The sequence below is a fragment of the Homarus americanus genome, unplaced genomic scaffold (assembly GCF_018991925.1).
Source record: "Homarus americanus isolate GMGI-L3 unplaced genomic scaffold, GMGI_Hamer_2.0 scaffold55, whole genome shotgun sequence".
Taxonomy (NCBI): domain Eukaryota; kingdom Metazoa; phylum Arthropoda; class Malacostraca; order Decapoda; family Nephropidae; genus Homarus; species Homarus americanus.
Genome location: NW_024713894.1, coordinates 19,386 through 35,223, shown reverse-complemented (window position 1 = coordinate 35,223; position 15,838 = coordinate 19,386). Strand labels below are relative to the sequence as shown.

Genomic DNA, 15,838 nt, shown 5'->3' with positions numbered 1-15,838 from the left:
CGGTGGACAGAGAAAAGATTTAGCTCTTTTTCACATAAATACGTTTAATTCTGCTTTGAAGTACAGTTTTTCATATATCTGTATGATGTTTATTTTAAATGCAGTTTAATCAGGTTGGGTTCTGTTCATTTAGCACGTGATTTTTTGTATCTCGTTAGATCCTGTTGAGTCGTAAGTTGGCAATAGCTTTTCATCTCTTTTTCTTAGACATCTCATTATTTCTTCTATAGTAGAAAATATATTGAAATTACGTTTAGATAATTAATTTTGTTCATAAGTTCGAGAAATAGTTACTAATATATAATTAATAATCGAAATCACTGACTTTATGAATCCGAAAAATTACAGAACAATTCAAGATTGCCTTTAAAACATTATCGTTGTACTGTGATTATAAAAATATAAAAAATCCATGTATTTTTTAAGTTATACTGATTTGAAAAAAAAACTGTTGGCGGGTAAGTTTAGTTCTCTCTTTGCGGGAGTCTTAGAAATATAAATAGCCTTAAGAAGTGTTCTGTTAACCAAGGAAGTAAGGAAGTTCTTGGTGAGAGTTCAGTTGCTGTATACATTATATGGTCAGACCTAATATAATATTAATCTTCACTCTAGTTTTGTTTAATTATCCCCACGAAAAGTTGAGATATATTAGGTAGCGGCACGTGATATATTTAGCAGTTTAGTTTTCATCTTGCGTAATTTTGAGATAGTATAGTGAGATCTTCTTTATTCTCATTTTCATAACTTACTTTTAATGAATACCTCAGTTTAATCTTAAGGGTGTTTAATATTATTATTTTTGTTAGTATAGCGGAAAGTTAGCGGTATAGGAGGTCTGTTTGGGCAACACTGCTGACCACAACAACAACAGACAGGTGGATCCTCACACTGATTACCTTGATAACACCTGTGAAGCTATTAACAAAAATGTGAAAACCGGAAAAATGTATTCTCTACAAACATTATTTCTGATAATAGTGGTCCTCTACTATATTATCACAAGGTAAGGTGATATAACTCTTAATATTTATGTATTAGGAGGTTCTTCATGCATAACTAACTCTTAAGCCACTGGCCTGCATGACACGCCCATCGACCCACAAAATCCAGGTAGTTACAACAACTTAATATTGAGATTAATTTAAAAAAGTTGTGAAATTCAAGTGTAAATGATACAGTAGGTCAGTACCGAAATTAACATTTTGGGAATTATTCAAATCGTGATTGATACATTAAAAGTTTAATTATGAGTTTGCATATTTATCTGGTAATATGAATACAATATTCATCATTGCATTGTTGTAAATTTCACCCAAATGGTCTTCAGATGATGATAAAAATTAATGTAAATTATATTCATACAGAGGTAATTGGGTGCTACTATAGTGTGAGTCTACAAGATATTTAGGTTAAGTTAGCTTAGGTTAGGGTAGGTTAGGTAAGGTAAACAGAGGTCCATGAACTGTGGATGAAACCCTCTCGGCACCCTTATCGAACATGGTTGAAAATTTTTTGGGAACACAGCTGTATATTGCTGGCTCTGACAGATTCTTTAGTTGCTGTAATCTGCAATTTTACCATTATTTCAAGGGCCCTGGTGTTCAAAAGAAAGAACCCTCTATAAATTATCATACCTGTGTCTGAGGTGAACGTGACCTGAGTTCAGAATATTGCAAACCAACTGAACATTATCACTAGACCACAGAGTCACCCAGTATTTCTGAAATGAATGATTACAGGGGTTGCCTCACATGGTATTGACTTGGCCGTCTCATTATCTTATTTTAACTGACGTAGATGTCTTAACTGATTTACAGAGTGAGTGACTTGTAGTAACCGATCAACCAACAGGCCAAGTATAATAATAATTACGTTACGTTGTTTCCATTTAAAAGTATTTGAATTATGATCTCTTTTTGTCACTCTTTTTTCAGGGGCTTTCCAAGACTTCTCTCATGGCTGATTGTGGCCAAGTACCAGACAGAGATCAAGATAGGAAGAATATCTCTGCTGCGACTCAGTTTTGAGGAGGTCCTTATTAAGAAATCTGGCCTTAGTATTGTAAGTTATCATGAATAAGAGTCAATAGTTTTGAAAAGTGTTTTTTTTTTAGTTTTGTGTACACTAACAGCTGTAAATAGTTTATATTTTATTGAAAATAATATCATAAATGCTAATTAGATTTTTTGTTTGGTTACTGAGTGCTCTACAGTGTACAGTACTGTACAATGTTACAGTAAACTCACAATTATTTGCCTGATTAGTATTTGCAGATTGATTATCCATGGCAAAAAGGTACTGGTAACCCTTTTATTTTCCCTACGTATTACAATTATCAATTACCTGTGGCTTGGATTACCTTTGGCTTACTCAGGAAGTAATTGGGAATCATCATTTTTATTTTTATTGGTTTTGAAATGAGGTAATGTAGAGTTTATTTATTTTAATTTTGTCTTTTTGTATTACAGTATTTAGTGTCGGAAGAGTAAAACATTTATGCTTTTCAGAAAGTTGATAGGGTTGGTGCTACTAGCAGCCTTTTTAACCAAGAGGAAAGAAAAATATTTGCTATTAAGGTGCATGATGTTCGTATTGAAAAGGAGGTAAGTTATATAGATACAGTATATTCGTGTGTAACTTTATTGACTTCTGCCTACCGTTATGTGGGAGAGTTTTGCCTATGACAGTTGGTTATATTGAGGTCATTGTGGAAGATCCCATACTGTACAATAATGCCAGTGTGTGTGTGTGTGTGTGTGTATAACTGTCTCGTTTCATTTGCTCTGTATGATCAATGTGTCTTAAAGTTTCTGTTCAGTTTAAAACCGAATACCCGTAAATTTAGAGCTACTACTGTGCTTATGCTGTACCCACGTGTCTATGGAGGAGATTTCAGTTATTTTTAAAGATTTTATATGTTAAAGGTTGCTATTTATGTTATGGCCATAAGCGGTAGTCAAGTGGGTAAAGTTCTAGTCCTTTGTCCAAAAGTTTACTGGTTCATACCCTGGGCACCCCCAGTGGAAGCATTTGAGTGCAATTATGGCTACTCTGCTTTTTCTGCATACTGAAGTCTTGGTATACAGTGTGTTTCCACATTACCGCTAATGGGCTGTGAGGCCTATGAGACCCATTTTCCCGTGATATCGCCTATCTAAATGAGTTTGCCGTATCCAAAATCTTTGTCTATTTAGTGTATGAGATCATTAGGAAGTCTTTGCTTGGATTACCTACTGTATCCTGTATTAATTTTTATTGTATTGTTTTGAGGTGTGTGATAAACGGGGCAAAGGAGCTCAAGCTGAAGCTGGAAGTATGGAGGCCATGTTTGCTGCTGCATCCACATCAAATTCAGCTTCACAGCTTGAACCAGAAGTTATTAAACTCAGAATCTCACCATCCGTCGTGACTCTTGCACAGGTAAATTGTAATGAAGATTGCCTTAAGGATTATATAATATAGAGAAAATCAATTAAGGCAGCAGAAATATATTAATGTTGAAAGTTTTAAAAATCACATATTACCGTAATATCTTCTTCAGTTCTTTGGGATGCACATTATGAGTGTGAGTGTGATGTATCTACGGGAGAAGTGGCCCGAGTGTCTCCTTCATGCTTCAGCAGAGAAGATCACCGTGGAGGGAGCTACATTAAACCAGTCTAATATTGCTGTAAGTGCTGTATATTGATTTGAGTACAGTACCTGTATTTCCTCGTATTCCGAACTCTCAATACCTCTTAGAATTAATGGATACAGTGGGTACAGTGGCCGGATATTAACCCACTCGTGTGATTCTAATGACATTAAATTGAACAGGTCAGACACACTGCTATATGTAAGCTGGGCTCTATAATAGTAATTGATATATTTTTGATCTGCCCAATTTTGCAAGACCCATCCTGCAGTGTCCCAGGAGGAGGTCTACAGGGTGATGGTTTACTTGTGTGATATATGAACCAGAATGCTAAAAGCCATTAGAATGATTAAATGCATCTTGAATATCAGCCATGTTTGTTCAGCTGCAAAACTTGTCAAATTATCTTGTTGGATTTTCTCAGAGGATGGCTTTCTGTTGTAGCCCAATTGGATCTTATTTTTGTTTTTTTGTTTTTTTTATATATATATATTTGTTTACTACTTCTCTTCATAAAGTCTCTCTTAAGCATGGAAAACAGAAGCAAAAAAGAGGCCAAAGAAACAGTGTGTTAAGTTTGCTTTTTTTGTGTACTGTGCCACAATATCTTGCTTTTTAGTTCATTGAAACTTCTATGTATGGGATATATCACGTTTTTGAAAATTGTCTGTGACCAATGCATAGAGAAAATATCTTCAAGAGTTTTATTTTATTTTATGCATGACCTTCATCTAGATCTAGTTCAGTAAGGGCTACACGAGTCTGGTGAGGATTATTACAATATTGTGTTAATGCTTTTATTTGTAATTAAGAGTTAGAATATTCATTTCTCTTGATATTGTTCAGTAAAAAACTTCCCTATTATTATTATGTCTTATTTGACAGGTTCAGATTTACTTATGTGGAGGAGATATAGCCCATACCCTGAATAGGTGTTGTGAATATATTTACTGTATAGCAGATTTCCCATCTACTTTATGTGTAGTCCCAGTGTTCATACTATACTATCAATATCTGTGTTGCCCACCTATTTGTTTACTTGTTGTATTCTTCTGAGTCATCCAGATGTCACTAGTAATACAAGCTTCAGATGTCTCTTTATAACAATAATTTTGAAAATGCACCTTTTTTTGGGGGGGGGGTGCTAAAATATATGTACTTTGTGAGGAAACTTTACAACCTGGTGACTTATATTTGGTGTTTTAAATACTAACTCTCCTCTCTGAACTCTGTATATGGGATGGATCCTAATAAGTAAAGACTTGTATGTGGCAGCTTTAAGTACACTGTCCCTGTGTAAGTCAAAAGTTACATACAGTAAGAATATTTTTTTTCTGGAGACTGTTTTCATGCTTCCAAACCTAACCCACTAGAAACTTACGATACTCTGGGATACAAAGGATGTGTTCTTCATGACAGTATTCCCATCCAGATGTGTTTTGTTCAGTAAAGTAAAGCAGAAAATGTGTGAAAATTTATTTTGCTAATTGTGCTAATTTGGTCACCATGTTTATGCATGTCTAATAACAGCTCTTGAATTTTTCCCACATGGGGTGATAGAGTTTGCATGTTGCTGATCTTGCTCTTCTCTTTCATGCTTCTTCCTGCCACAGGACTTCAGTCCCTCCTACATATATGTAAGAGACAACATTGTGGGATGGAAGTAGTCTCTGTATATCTATATACTGTATATGGTATTTGATAATTTTCTGTGTGATAGTTCCTCCTTTTCTTCACAGGTTTTTGTTTCCTTTGACCCACCTGACACACAGAGGAGCCAAGGATAGATAATAGATAGATATTTTATTGCCTTATGCCTGGCTTGGGCAACACATATATGTACAATAGTCGTCACTTTTAAGGGTTGAAAGCCCCTAAACATAACCGGTCATAATAATGGAACTAATCCAACACATAATTCATGCTTTCATGTCATATCTGGGTATCTGAAAAGAAACATGATAGATGTAGCAATTACCACTATAGGCTGACAGCTGTGAATCTCATTGTCACACTAATATGGTGTGCTTCACGACCCTCATTATTCTGCTCCAAATTGCTGTTTCTGGGTCAGCCCCCATATTTCCAGTCATTCAAGTGAGTTACATGAACATCTCCAGGGTAACTGTCCTCCTGCGAGAGATTTAGATTCTTTGTATTATAATTTCATATTTTTTATCAAGTGATGGAATCCACAAAACAGAACATTCCAGGTTGAGACGGGTTTTTAAAGATGTTTAATTGGATGACTAGGTGAGAGATGGTGCTCAGTCTTTTGTATTTCCATGAATTTGCATAATATGTTAACAGATAGTCTCTAGTGCTTGAAACACTACAAAGTCAAGACCCAAAAATAAAAAGAAGTACTGCACTTCAATAAAAGACAACAAAAAGTGACAGTTCAACTTCTATCATTCAATTATCCTTAAGTTTTGATACATATAGGCAGGCCTCAGTGTTGAGTGAGGTTCTGAATCTGAAAACCATGACTTCAATCAAAACAATGCTACTTAAAAATGACAATCTCATTGGCCTAGTGTTATAAGGAGGGGTTACACGTATGAGTTGTTTTCACTGCTGTTCTTTATTTTCTTCCACGACTAAATTTTACTGTTTCTTTGGAAATTATACAAAACTTTTATTTCATCAAGTACTGCTGTAAACACAATGCTGTGGTTATCAATAGTGCATACATTTATAACTGTATATCTTAATATTGTATTTGAAGTGTTATTTTATGTTGGTTTTATTTTATTAAGTCATTATTGTTTGAAAGTCATGAATTAATGGTATACATTGGTAAGGGGCAGTAGAGTATACAGTGTAGACTATAGAACACATTATTTTATTGTATTTAAATTGTACTTGTTGTTTAACGTACAGAAGTTTTGATTTATGCGTCTATTATGTCAGTAGGTATAATGGAAGCCACATGAGAAATATTAGAGCTTGTCCATTGCAGATAAGCTGAAATTACTGAAACAACCCTCTATCTCAACATAATGTCCACATTTGTCTATTAAATTTGGATGCTTTGGGTAATTCAACAAGGTTAGAGCCCCAACATTGTCAAATTAGAGGGTTCAAGTGTCTACAGTATACCTGTGAACTAAATACAACATACTATATGGTATGTTTGTATATTTTACAGTGTATATAATTATATTTGTGTTTTATCCTGATGTTGGTAATTTTTTTATGGTTTTATATATCTTAGTAGTTTTACTGATGAATTGGGTAGGTTATACAGTAATTTTTAAATCATGAAATTTGGAATATCCAAATAGCTCATGCAGTATTTGATGCTTGAACTGTGAGGCCTTTACTCAGCATTTATTATTCTGAAGTTTAGGATAAAAAATTTTAATATCATTGTCTCCACCTCACCTGTAGCTGAAAGTAAGTGTAAGTGGAGCCCACCTCAAGGTACTTCAGCATGTAGGAGGAGATGAGAAGAAAGCAGCAGCATCTGGTGGAATTTCTGGCCCTGGTCAAGATCCATCACTTGTGGAGTGTGCGGTGTCACTCAAGCTGTCTGTTGAGGCTAATGCTGAAACTGTAGCTGCCATGGAAGTAAGAACATTTGTTATTAGGTTTTAGGGGTTTATTCTGGAAAAAATAAGTTAGGCCTCCAGTATGGACTCCCCAGGAATAGTTTTACAGCTGATCAAGTTTTGAGTTTATCCTATTATCACAGCAACTTACTTCATGATATTGTAGATATGTTTTGTCTATAATTTGAGACTTGAATGTGCTGCATCGATTTATCAGGAATAGTTTTGAAGTTGAATAATATTTAGTGTCTTCTAACTGTGTGTTTACCTAATATCAAGCTGGGATACTAATATGGCTGCTTTCAGTCACACTACACATCTTATTGGGACATATTTTTTTCATTACAGAACATCTCTATGCAGTTGAATCAACCGCAGGTTACTATACGGGAGCGATTGTTTACATTCCTAGAACACAAGGCACTTGCTGCTACACCTGTCGTCAGCCCTACACATACTTCTTCCACCAATAAGCCATCAATGCAGGTGTTGCTTCATAGATATTGGCTGTTTCTTCCCTTGGTAAGTAAAGCTTGTGTTTATGGAAACCTTTGTTGATCAGCTTTTTATACAAGAGTTATTCCATTGTTTCAGAGTTGTAGTGCTCATTAGATTGTGATTATTTGGAACAATTAAATATAGAGTCTACCTCTACCATGTATTCTTTATGTTATTATTTTTTTCCCCAACAGAAATTTCAGGTGAAAGTAGAAGACATTGGTGTGAAATTTGTGAATAGTCTTGGTCAGATGGCCCTACAAGGATCCCTAGCTGGTATTGACCTCCAGACTCACCTTAACCGTGAGGGAGCATTAGGTAAATGATAGTAAAGTTCATTTATTTACGAGTACACACACACACACACACACACACATATTGTCCAGAATTGTGGCATTTGTTATATATTTTTAAATTATGTAGTGTTGACTCTTTCTTAGCTGGTGACTTGACTAATGTTTGTTTTAGACACTTGTAAACTATCTATCATTTGCACTCCTCTCATAAAACAACAACTCATTACCTCTCGACAATTTGTGGCTAGTTGAGATATACAGTACTGTACTATTAATTTGTATTATTTACTAGAGAACTTGCCAGCCCTTCTACCAGACTTCAGCACAGAGTTACAGGTGGATAACACAAGAGTCCAGTATACTCATGACTCTTCAGTTTCTCTCAATAGATTTAACTTACAGACTCAGGTAAGTGCAGATTTTCACTTGATGTTTATCTCTGAATTATGCGGTTATGTTTGTGTAAATATTGTGTACACTGATGATGAAACTCATGATTGGAATGGTGTATTACTACCCTGTATATGTTGTATGGTATTTAAGACTCATATAAAAATTTATTATACTCATGTTCTCTCGGCCTTCTCTTGAAACTTGTTATATCCCGGTAGTTTTCTTGTGATCAAATAATCCCATTGATTTGTTTCCAGTTTGTTGGCGATCGAGTCAATATGAAGAGTGAATTCAGATCCCTCCACATATCTTACGACCACCGTGATCTAGGTGTCTGGACCACCTACATGTCCCGACGGAAATCTCTACCTCATGTACAGAGTTATGTGAGTATACTGTACTGTACTGGGCAGAGTATATGACCTGGGTGGAACTGAATATCTTAAGTAAAATGTTTTTCACTCATCCATTGTATTTCTCTTTAATATATGGAAACAAAATTGAATGGTTAAGATGAATCATTTATGTTTTTACAGGTTTATTTGGAAGATTTTGATAATATGATGTGTGTGAGTTATTGTTGAGCTTAATTTATTTATATATTTTTTATACATTTTTTTTAGGGTGCAGAACCAGGAAGCAGAGGGAAGACTGCAGCTTGGAAGACTCTGCTGCACCGGTATTGTGTTGGTATGATTGTGGAAATGTGGGATGTTAGTTGTGGAGGATCAATGCCTGGATCCTCATCTGGTCAGACTACCCTCCAACACGCACGTTACTGTGTTGCAGTGTCTCAGTGGACTACACAAGTTGCTGGTGAATTAATTCTAGAATCTTTAGTGGCCACTCTTGGACAAGTTCGGCATAGTGTTGCACCGACAGTATCATCAGTAGCAGCTGCTGCAGCCCCCAAAAGAGTTCATATGTGGGGAACACCAGCCTGTATTGGCCTTTGTCTTGTCCAGCTCTCCTCGATGCCTCCTCCTAGTGGCAGGAGTAGTAATTTCTTGCCTCCCCTCCAAGCTGAAGCACTAGTTGATAATATGCAACTAGAATGGAGTCCTGAATTAGGTTCATTCATCACATCTCTTGTTAGGTATGATGTTTTATAGCAAGTCTCACATAACTTAGATTAGAAGAACAAATTTTAAGTATATGTTTTTGGTGATAAGATTTCAAATATGAAAAGATTATTATAAGGCAAAAATTGGACCATGCAAGTTCATTTATGTTAAGATATTCATTAATTTCACAGATATTCACAGGAGCTTAAACACTCCTCTAGAACCATTAAACCTCATAAGGTGCCGGATGAAGCAAATCCAGCCTCAGGAGAGACCTTCAACAGTATTAGTGTTAACTGCACCAACATCAACATATTTGCTGTAACAGAACAAAAGGGTGAGTTACATTACACAGTAGCCATCAGCTTTGACTAGATACGTACAGTACATATGTTCTTCTCTAAAAGTTTGGCACAGTTCAGAGAAATAGCGACAGTGTACTTTTATATATTATAAACATACTTGCCTATATAATGTTCAGTGGAGAATATATAAAACAGCAAATAAAAGGAAAACCAAAACAGAAGGTAGAAGGATTAGGTGAAGGATGTGATAGAAGTGAGTGGGACTGTCCTCATGGAAGCAATATTTTGTGTGAAAGATTGAAGAGCTGTTGCTTGGTAGGTGCTGTTAGATTGTGGCAGTGGTTAAGGTTATGTTTTCTGTTAATGTATTCCAGTTTCCTTGATGGCACGAGTTGATAGTCTAGAGAGCCAGAAGACAGCCAAGAATTCTAAAACAACAATAGTAGGAACCAAGCTACTTCGGTTTGTTCCATCAGGCAGTCAGTACACATGTATTAAGTCCTCAGAGATTAAGGTAAATTCATGTATTCATTGATTACTCTGAAATTTTCTATATTTTATATATCAGTAATGTACAGTATATAGTAATACTGCATGTATACATATTGTAATTAGGACAACATTCAAATTAGTGCAAGGTATTAAACAGTAAAACTCAGATATACATTCATGAAAATTTTTTGGATATAGTTTTATATTTTCAGACATCATTACATTAACATTTTGTCTCTGTAAACTAATTTATTTATAGATAATAACTTGTCCAGCACATTATACCTTCACCAAACTCTGCTGTAAAGTTAGTAATTGGGTTACAAAGAGACATATCATTTTATCAATTTTGGGATCTGTTAATTGGTGGTTTGAGAAATCTTGTCTGGCATATCTCTTTAAAGCTTTATAAATAACAGTTGTTACCTTCCTACTACTTGTCAGTATCAACAGACTTGTTTTACAGGGTGAGTGTGGACAAGTAAGTGAGGTTGTCTTGGAAGTTGTGAATGGAGAAGTGTTGATTAATGTAAGTAATCAGCTGCACCTGACCTGGTCCACCACAACACACATGACTCTCCTAACATTAGCCCAAGAATTGGCTGCTTTTCACAGGGATGTCAAGCCAGTGTCAGGTAGGCAGCAGAAAGAATAATTTTTGTTTAAGGTTTAAGTTCAAAGCATAAGTGATATTCATAGTTTGAAAATAAAATGCTCTCAATGTACTGATATTAAGAGATAGATGCAACCACCAAAATACTCAATACTTATGGATCTTATACAAAAGATATTGTTTGATGTGGTGTACATTAAAGATTCGTACATCAATATAGTCGGCATAATTTTCATTAACAGTGTCGGAAAAGGAGCAAGGACCTGGAGAAGCAGCTGTTAAGGATGAAGCTGAAGAACAAACGGGACTACAGCTTCAGTTGATTGCCAGAGGAGACATTAGAGTTGGGGCTGAGCTGTCAAAACGTCACCAGATGTACTTTATTCTGGGTAAGGATTAGAACTTTACAAAAGATGGTGTTTTTTTATAAAGGGGGAATCATCTTGGACAGAATTTGCTCCAAACTTCTTGGTCAAAGTAAACTTATATACTTTGTAATTAGTAAAATAAACACTTACATAAGATAATTTTTCAGTTATGTGTGCATTTATGTTCCCAGATCTGTACAGCATTATACTTAACTTGTGGGAAATGGATTTTTATAGCCTTTGTTTTGACAATTTTCTTTTAGTTATTGGTTGTCATTTTTTCTTGTTCTCTCAGGTGAGATAACTTACCTGATGGCCAGTGGAAGAATATCTTGTCATTCAGAGGAACTCCAGGTATGTAAATAATTCATGAATTATCCTGAAATTTTGAAAAATATTACATATGATATTTGTTTAGATTGCCCACATCAAGATATATTTGTTTATGAAAAGAGTAAAGAAAATAATTATATGCTAGATTATTAGACTATGTTTTTGAGCCAGAGTTACTGGTGATAACTTTGGCCTCATGTTCTTTGATGCCACAACTTTTATTTAACCTCAGTCCTTACAGTAGATTTTTTATAGTGTTCATTTAATTTATTTTTTAATAGTGAACTGGATATTTTTATTTTTTTTAGATCCATTTTGATGAACACAAGGTGATGACTCTAACAGGCGGCAAACTCTCCCGAGCCCTCCAGTCCAGAGAAGTGCGGGAAGAGAGAGAGTCAATGTCTGAATTGAGTCAGAAACAGAATAAGGCATGGTAGGTTCATCAAGAGTAGGATAACATAGTAGTGAAATTAATTAAGACAAAATAAGGCTTATTTGTTGACCTTAACCCCTTTGCTCAGAGGGACCAATATGGTCACCAAACACCATATCAGGGGGGGTGGGTGCTGGACAAGATTTTGAATTTATCTCTTCAATAAGAATATATATTTTTACCTATTTCCTTATGTTTGCATGAATGTGCCTATACTGTATATATGCTATGTACATAATGTTAAAGTAATGTCTGATTTCTTGACAGGAAATTAACGGTGGACACGTGGAAGCTAACTTTTCCGTATGAGTACAATTTTGCTGAAGCTTTCAGTGATGATCTCCTGTCTGTGGTCAAGTGGATTAAGTTGGTACACAACCATCGTCCTAAAGCCTTCACTGCCACCAGCCCACTGCCGCCTGATGTTGTCATAAGGGTAAAGCAATGTTGAACATGATAAACATGTTGGTTTTGGAGTTGACCAGATAATGCTCAATTACACCATAGCATAACATATCAGTTTACAGTAGTTTGAGAATAATTGGCAGCAAATAAGGGAGTGTGTTTATATGCCATGGGTTCAAGTCACTCTTCACTATAGTAGTAATGGGCTCACAAGAAAAAAACCCTATGCTGTACTGTACTCAGTAATTACTTTACAGTATCATGTATAGATTTCCCTTAGCACATGCAGAAACTTTCCCAGCATTGAAGTTATTGACTGTTTCCCCTCACTTGGTTGTCAGTTTTAATACTGTACATTTTTAAATTAAGTCTCTGGTTAATCTTGCTTAAAATTGTGAGGTCCATATTTTTGTGTAAATGAGTTAATTTTTACATATTTGGTCCATTCTGGCTTTTTAAATCCTTACTTTAATGCATCATGTGACAGGTACGGCATTGGTTGATGGAGATTGGCGATGATCCATTTGAGGTGAAGCTGCGGTACAACTATGAACTACTGGAGGATGAGTACAAGGAGAGTTGTAAACGGCTCAAAACCTTGGACAGCAGGGTTAGTTCTCTAAGTTGTCTCCCTCTGTTAGTATCCAGATGTATTCAGATTTGCTTGTTTCGTTGTAATGCCAGTTGGTGTCTTGTGGCATTAAGCAACTCGTAGATTTCAATATTAAATGTATGGTTTGTAAGTATTGGTCTGCCATATATCTCCACGTGTCAGACATCAATATACAGTACTTTGTTTTTGTGGTGTAGCTGTGCCATCTTTTGGTCTTCCATTAACCCTTCTTATCAATGTAATTTTATTCCCTTTGTTCATCCTACCCAATTAATTCATCATCCAGTTGTACAATACAAAATTAATTGCATTTTTTCTCATACATTTTTATCTGCATCACCTAAGAATTAAAGAAACTTCCCTATTCATGTTTTACCTGAACCAGCAGCTCTAGGCACCACAGTCGGTGGAAAACTGATTACAGTAACTGTCTGACTCTCTCTTTTAATGGTGGAGAAAAGATGGTGTCTCTTTGGTAGGCTGCTACATCCTGCCAATTACACTTAAGACCTTCTTAGATTAACCACTTGGGTACGGGCTCTCCTCTGTGCTGAATAATATCATCTCTCGATAACCAAATAAAATAATAAGTGTCAGTCCCATAGTGAAGGGGTTAAAGTGAACTGATTTCAACCAACCTTAGTTGCCACTTTCTCACTTATGAAGGAAAATTTATTTCTAATTTGACCTCATACAACATTGTGTAAGTTGCCTCATACATGTTCTCTCAGTGTAACATTTGTGGTCCTGTAGTTATTAATACTATGTTCCTGTTTTGATTCTTCTATGATCATTACTGCTATAATCATTGCTGCTTCCATCCTATTCTTCAGGATATCTATAATCACTTACACATGCTAACTTCAATTATTATGATTAAAAAACATTCACACCAAAATTCCTTCTTCCCCCTTTCTTATGCAGATAGAAGAGCTACGCAAGACCATGTTCCTCTTTCCAACTGGGAAAATTGATGAACTCTACAAAAACTTACAAGAAAAGAACAGTGAGATGTACATTAAACGCTCCAAGTTGGTAAGTGCTGAAAATACCTCATATCCAATCTTGATAAAATAACTTGAAAGAGAGCCAAACAATATCTCAAATTTTTATTTATAAGGAATACATTGAAAGTATTTAAATATCCCTTTCATGCAATATTCTTTCCATGTTAAATTGCACTTTGTCGTACTCTTTGTTTTCTGGAACATTTAATTCCCCTTGGTGTGTGTATCTGTCCCTGTGAATATCATTTATCTTTGCATTTTGGTAAAGTTAGTCTCAGAAGTTCTGTATATACCTTCTAGGTTTGCCATGAATATTTGTTGAAACTGTAAATCATGTTAACCAAAACTATATACGACTTCTCCCAAAATATGATGTTTTTATACACACACACAAAAAAGATGCATCTTATGGTTGGGAAACATTTGACATCTCATATAAAACAACTTAATCTGTCGTGTAGCAATAGTATTAATGATGCTCTGAAGACAAGGCACAGGATCATTAAATTAACCTTTCAGCAGAATTTGAACCATTGAAGAATGAATTGGTTCTCTTCTTATTAGATGTATGAATCGGCCCCAATGCGAACTCAGCTGTTTACTTGGACTATGGAAGATGTCGTTATCTTTGCTATGGCTGACCCAACTTTCCATGGTACAAGCAGAGTGCTGCAGCACATGATCGATATAGACCCTGAATCGTGAGTATATTTTAGATGTGTATAATGATGTTTATTTAAGGTATGCAAAATTAAATTAAAAACCATTATGGTAACATGAGAAGAATCACAGTTTCCTCATCTCCATCATTGTTAAAAGGATATACAAAATAGTGCAGGTTGAATGTTAGTTTTGTAAAGGTAACATATCTAAGGAGACTTATTTTAAGCTACAGGCAGAAAGATAAAACTAGTAAGCATATACTGTATAAGTGTATATACCCTATTCACTTACGGTTATAAAATTCATCTTGAGGAGAAAAAGAAAATACATTATATGAAAAGAAAATTAGTAGTTATAAGAGAATAAACACAATATATTATGTAGTTGCTGGAGTGACATTTTGAAAACATTTTATGGAGCTTTGTAATCATTCTATATTTTAATTTTTTAGACCATGGCCGGAAGAAGAACAACAAGAGTTTTCCACTTTATGGTGCCGGATGGTGTCTGCATCATGTGCCGAATGGAAGTTCAGGTTACGTGATTATCCTCAGTCTCTTTTATACATGAAGGACTTGGAGCTCTGGGGCCGATTTATTGGTGCTGAGCAGAAGGCCAGTAAAAGAGGTAATGAAAGAAAGAGGGAGAAGTAAGAGATATGTGATAGAAGTACTTCAGATTGGAGTACTAACAGTCTAGAGATCCCAGTCTTCCTATACAGTATGTGAAAAAGTGATGGCTCTTTAGGGACTCTTTATACTAAACTTTTAAAACACACTAACCAACATGTCCACTTTCTAAACCATAAAATTGGATACCCATTGAGAGTGATACATATAATTGGTTGTTACAGCTTTTTAACCATTACCTGTACATCTTTTGACAATATTGAATGTGGAATTATATCTTTGTCAGAGAAATGAGCCTATTAAATAGATATCGTATACAAGTATGATTATTAATGTATAGTAAGGTAATGTATAATGATTTTTTCAGCAATAAGAAATGTGAAAGTTGAAGTAGGAGCCCCGTGGTCAGACGTTACAGTGGAAAGGACTATGTCGGCTCTCAAGTTTTACCACGACTTTTCCTGTGAAGTCAAAACATTTACAGCAGCTTATGGACCGTGCTGGGAACCTGCTGTTGCTCAGTTTAACATTGGTA

The 15,838-nt window shown here is 35.3% G+C and overlaps 1 protein-coding gene across 2 annotated transcripts in view; it reads left to right on the top strand.

The window, feature by feature from the left end:
- Positions 1–848: 848 nt before the first annotated feature.
- LOC121874971 (protein KIAA0100-like) overlaps positions 849–15,838 on the top strand; it is a 32,206-nt gene continuing 17,216 nt past the window's right edge. The window contains exons 1-24 of one of the 2 annotated variants that reach the window (XM_042379322.1): positions 849–1,003; positions 1,935–2,061; positions 2,508–2,603; positions 3,271–3,420; positions 3,542–3,670; positions 5,248–5,271; positions 7,028–7,207; positions 7,537–7,710; positions 7,881–8,004; positions 8,275–8,390; positions 8,633–8,761; positions 8,999–9,471; positions 9,631–9,776; positions 10,119–10,258; positions 10,703–10,871; positions 11,092–11,238; positions 11,513–11,571; positions 11,859–11,986; positions 12,254–12,422; positions 12,879–13,001; positions 13,929–14,039; positions 14,576–14,712; positions 15,126–15,301; positions 15,671–15,835. In XM_042379322.1, the coding sequence (XP_042235256.1) occupies positions 945–1,003; positions 1,935–2,061; positions 2,508–2,603; positions 3,271–3,420; positions 3,542–3,670; positions 5,248–5,271; positions 7,028–7,207; positions 7,537–7,710; positions 7,881–8,004; positions 8,275–8,390; positions 8,633–8,761; positions 8,999–9,471; positions 9,631–9,776; positions 10,119–10,258; positions 10,703–10,871; positions 11,092–11,238; positions 11,513–11,571; positions 11,859–11,986; positions 12,254–12,422; positions 12,879–13,001; positions 13,929–14,039; positions 14,576–14,712; positions 15,126–15,301; positions 15,671–15,835 (3,451 nt within the window). In that variant the 5' untranslated portion in view covers positions 849–944. The remainder of the gene's footprint in view (positions 1,004–1,934; positions 2,062–2,507; positions 2,604–3,270; positions 3,421–3,541; positions 3,671–5,247; positions 5,272–7,027; positions 7,208–7,536; positions 7,711–7,880; positions 8,005–8,274; positions 8,391–8,632; positions 8,762–8,998; positions 9,472–9,630; positions 9,777–10,118; positions 10,259–10,702; positions 10,872–11,091; positions 11,239–11,512; positions 11,572–11,858; positions 11,987–12,253; positions 12,423–12,878; positions 13,002–13,928; positions 14,040–14,575; positions 14,713–15,125; positions 15,302–15,670; positions 15,836–15,838) is intronic. The other variant, XM_042379330.1, reaches the window with a different exon arrangement.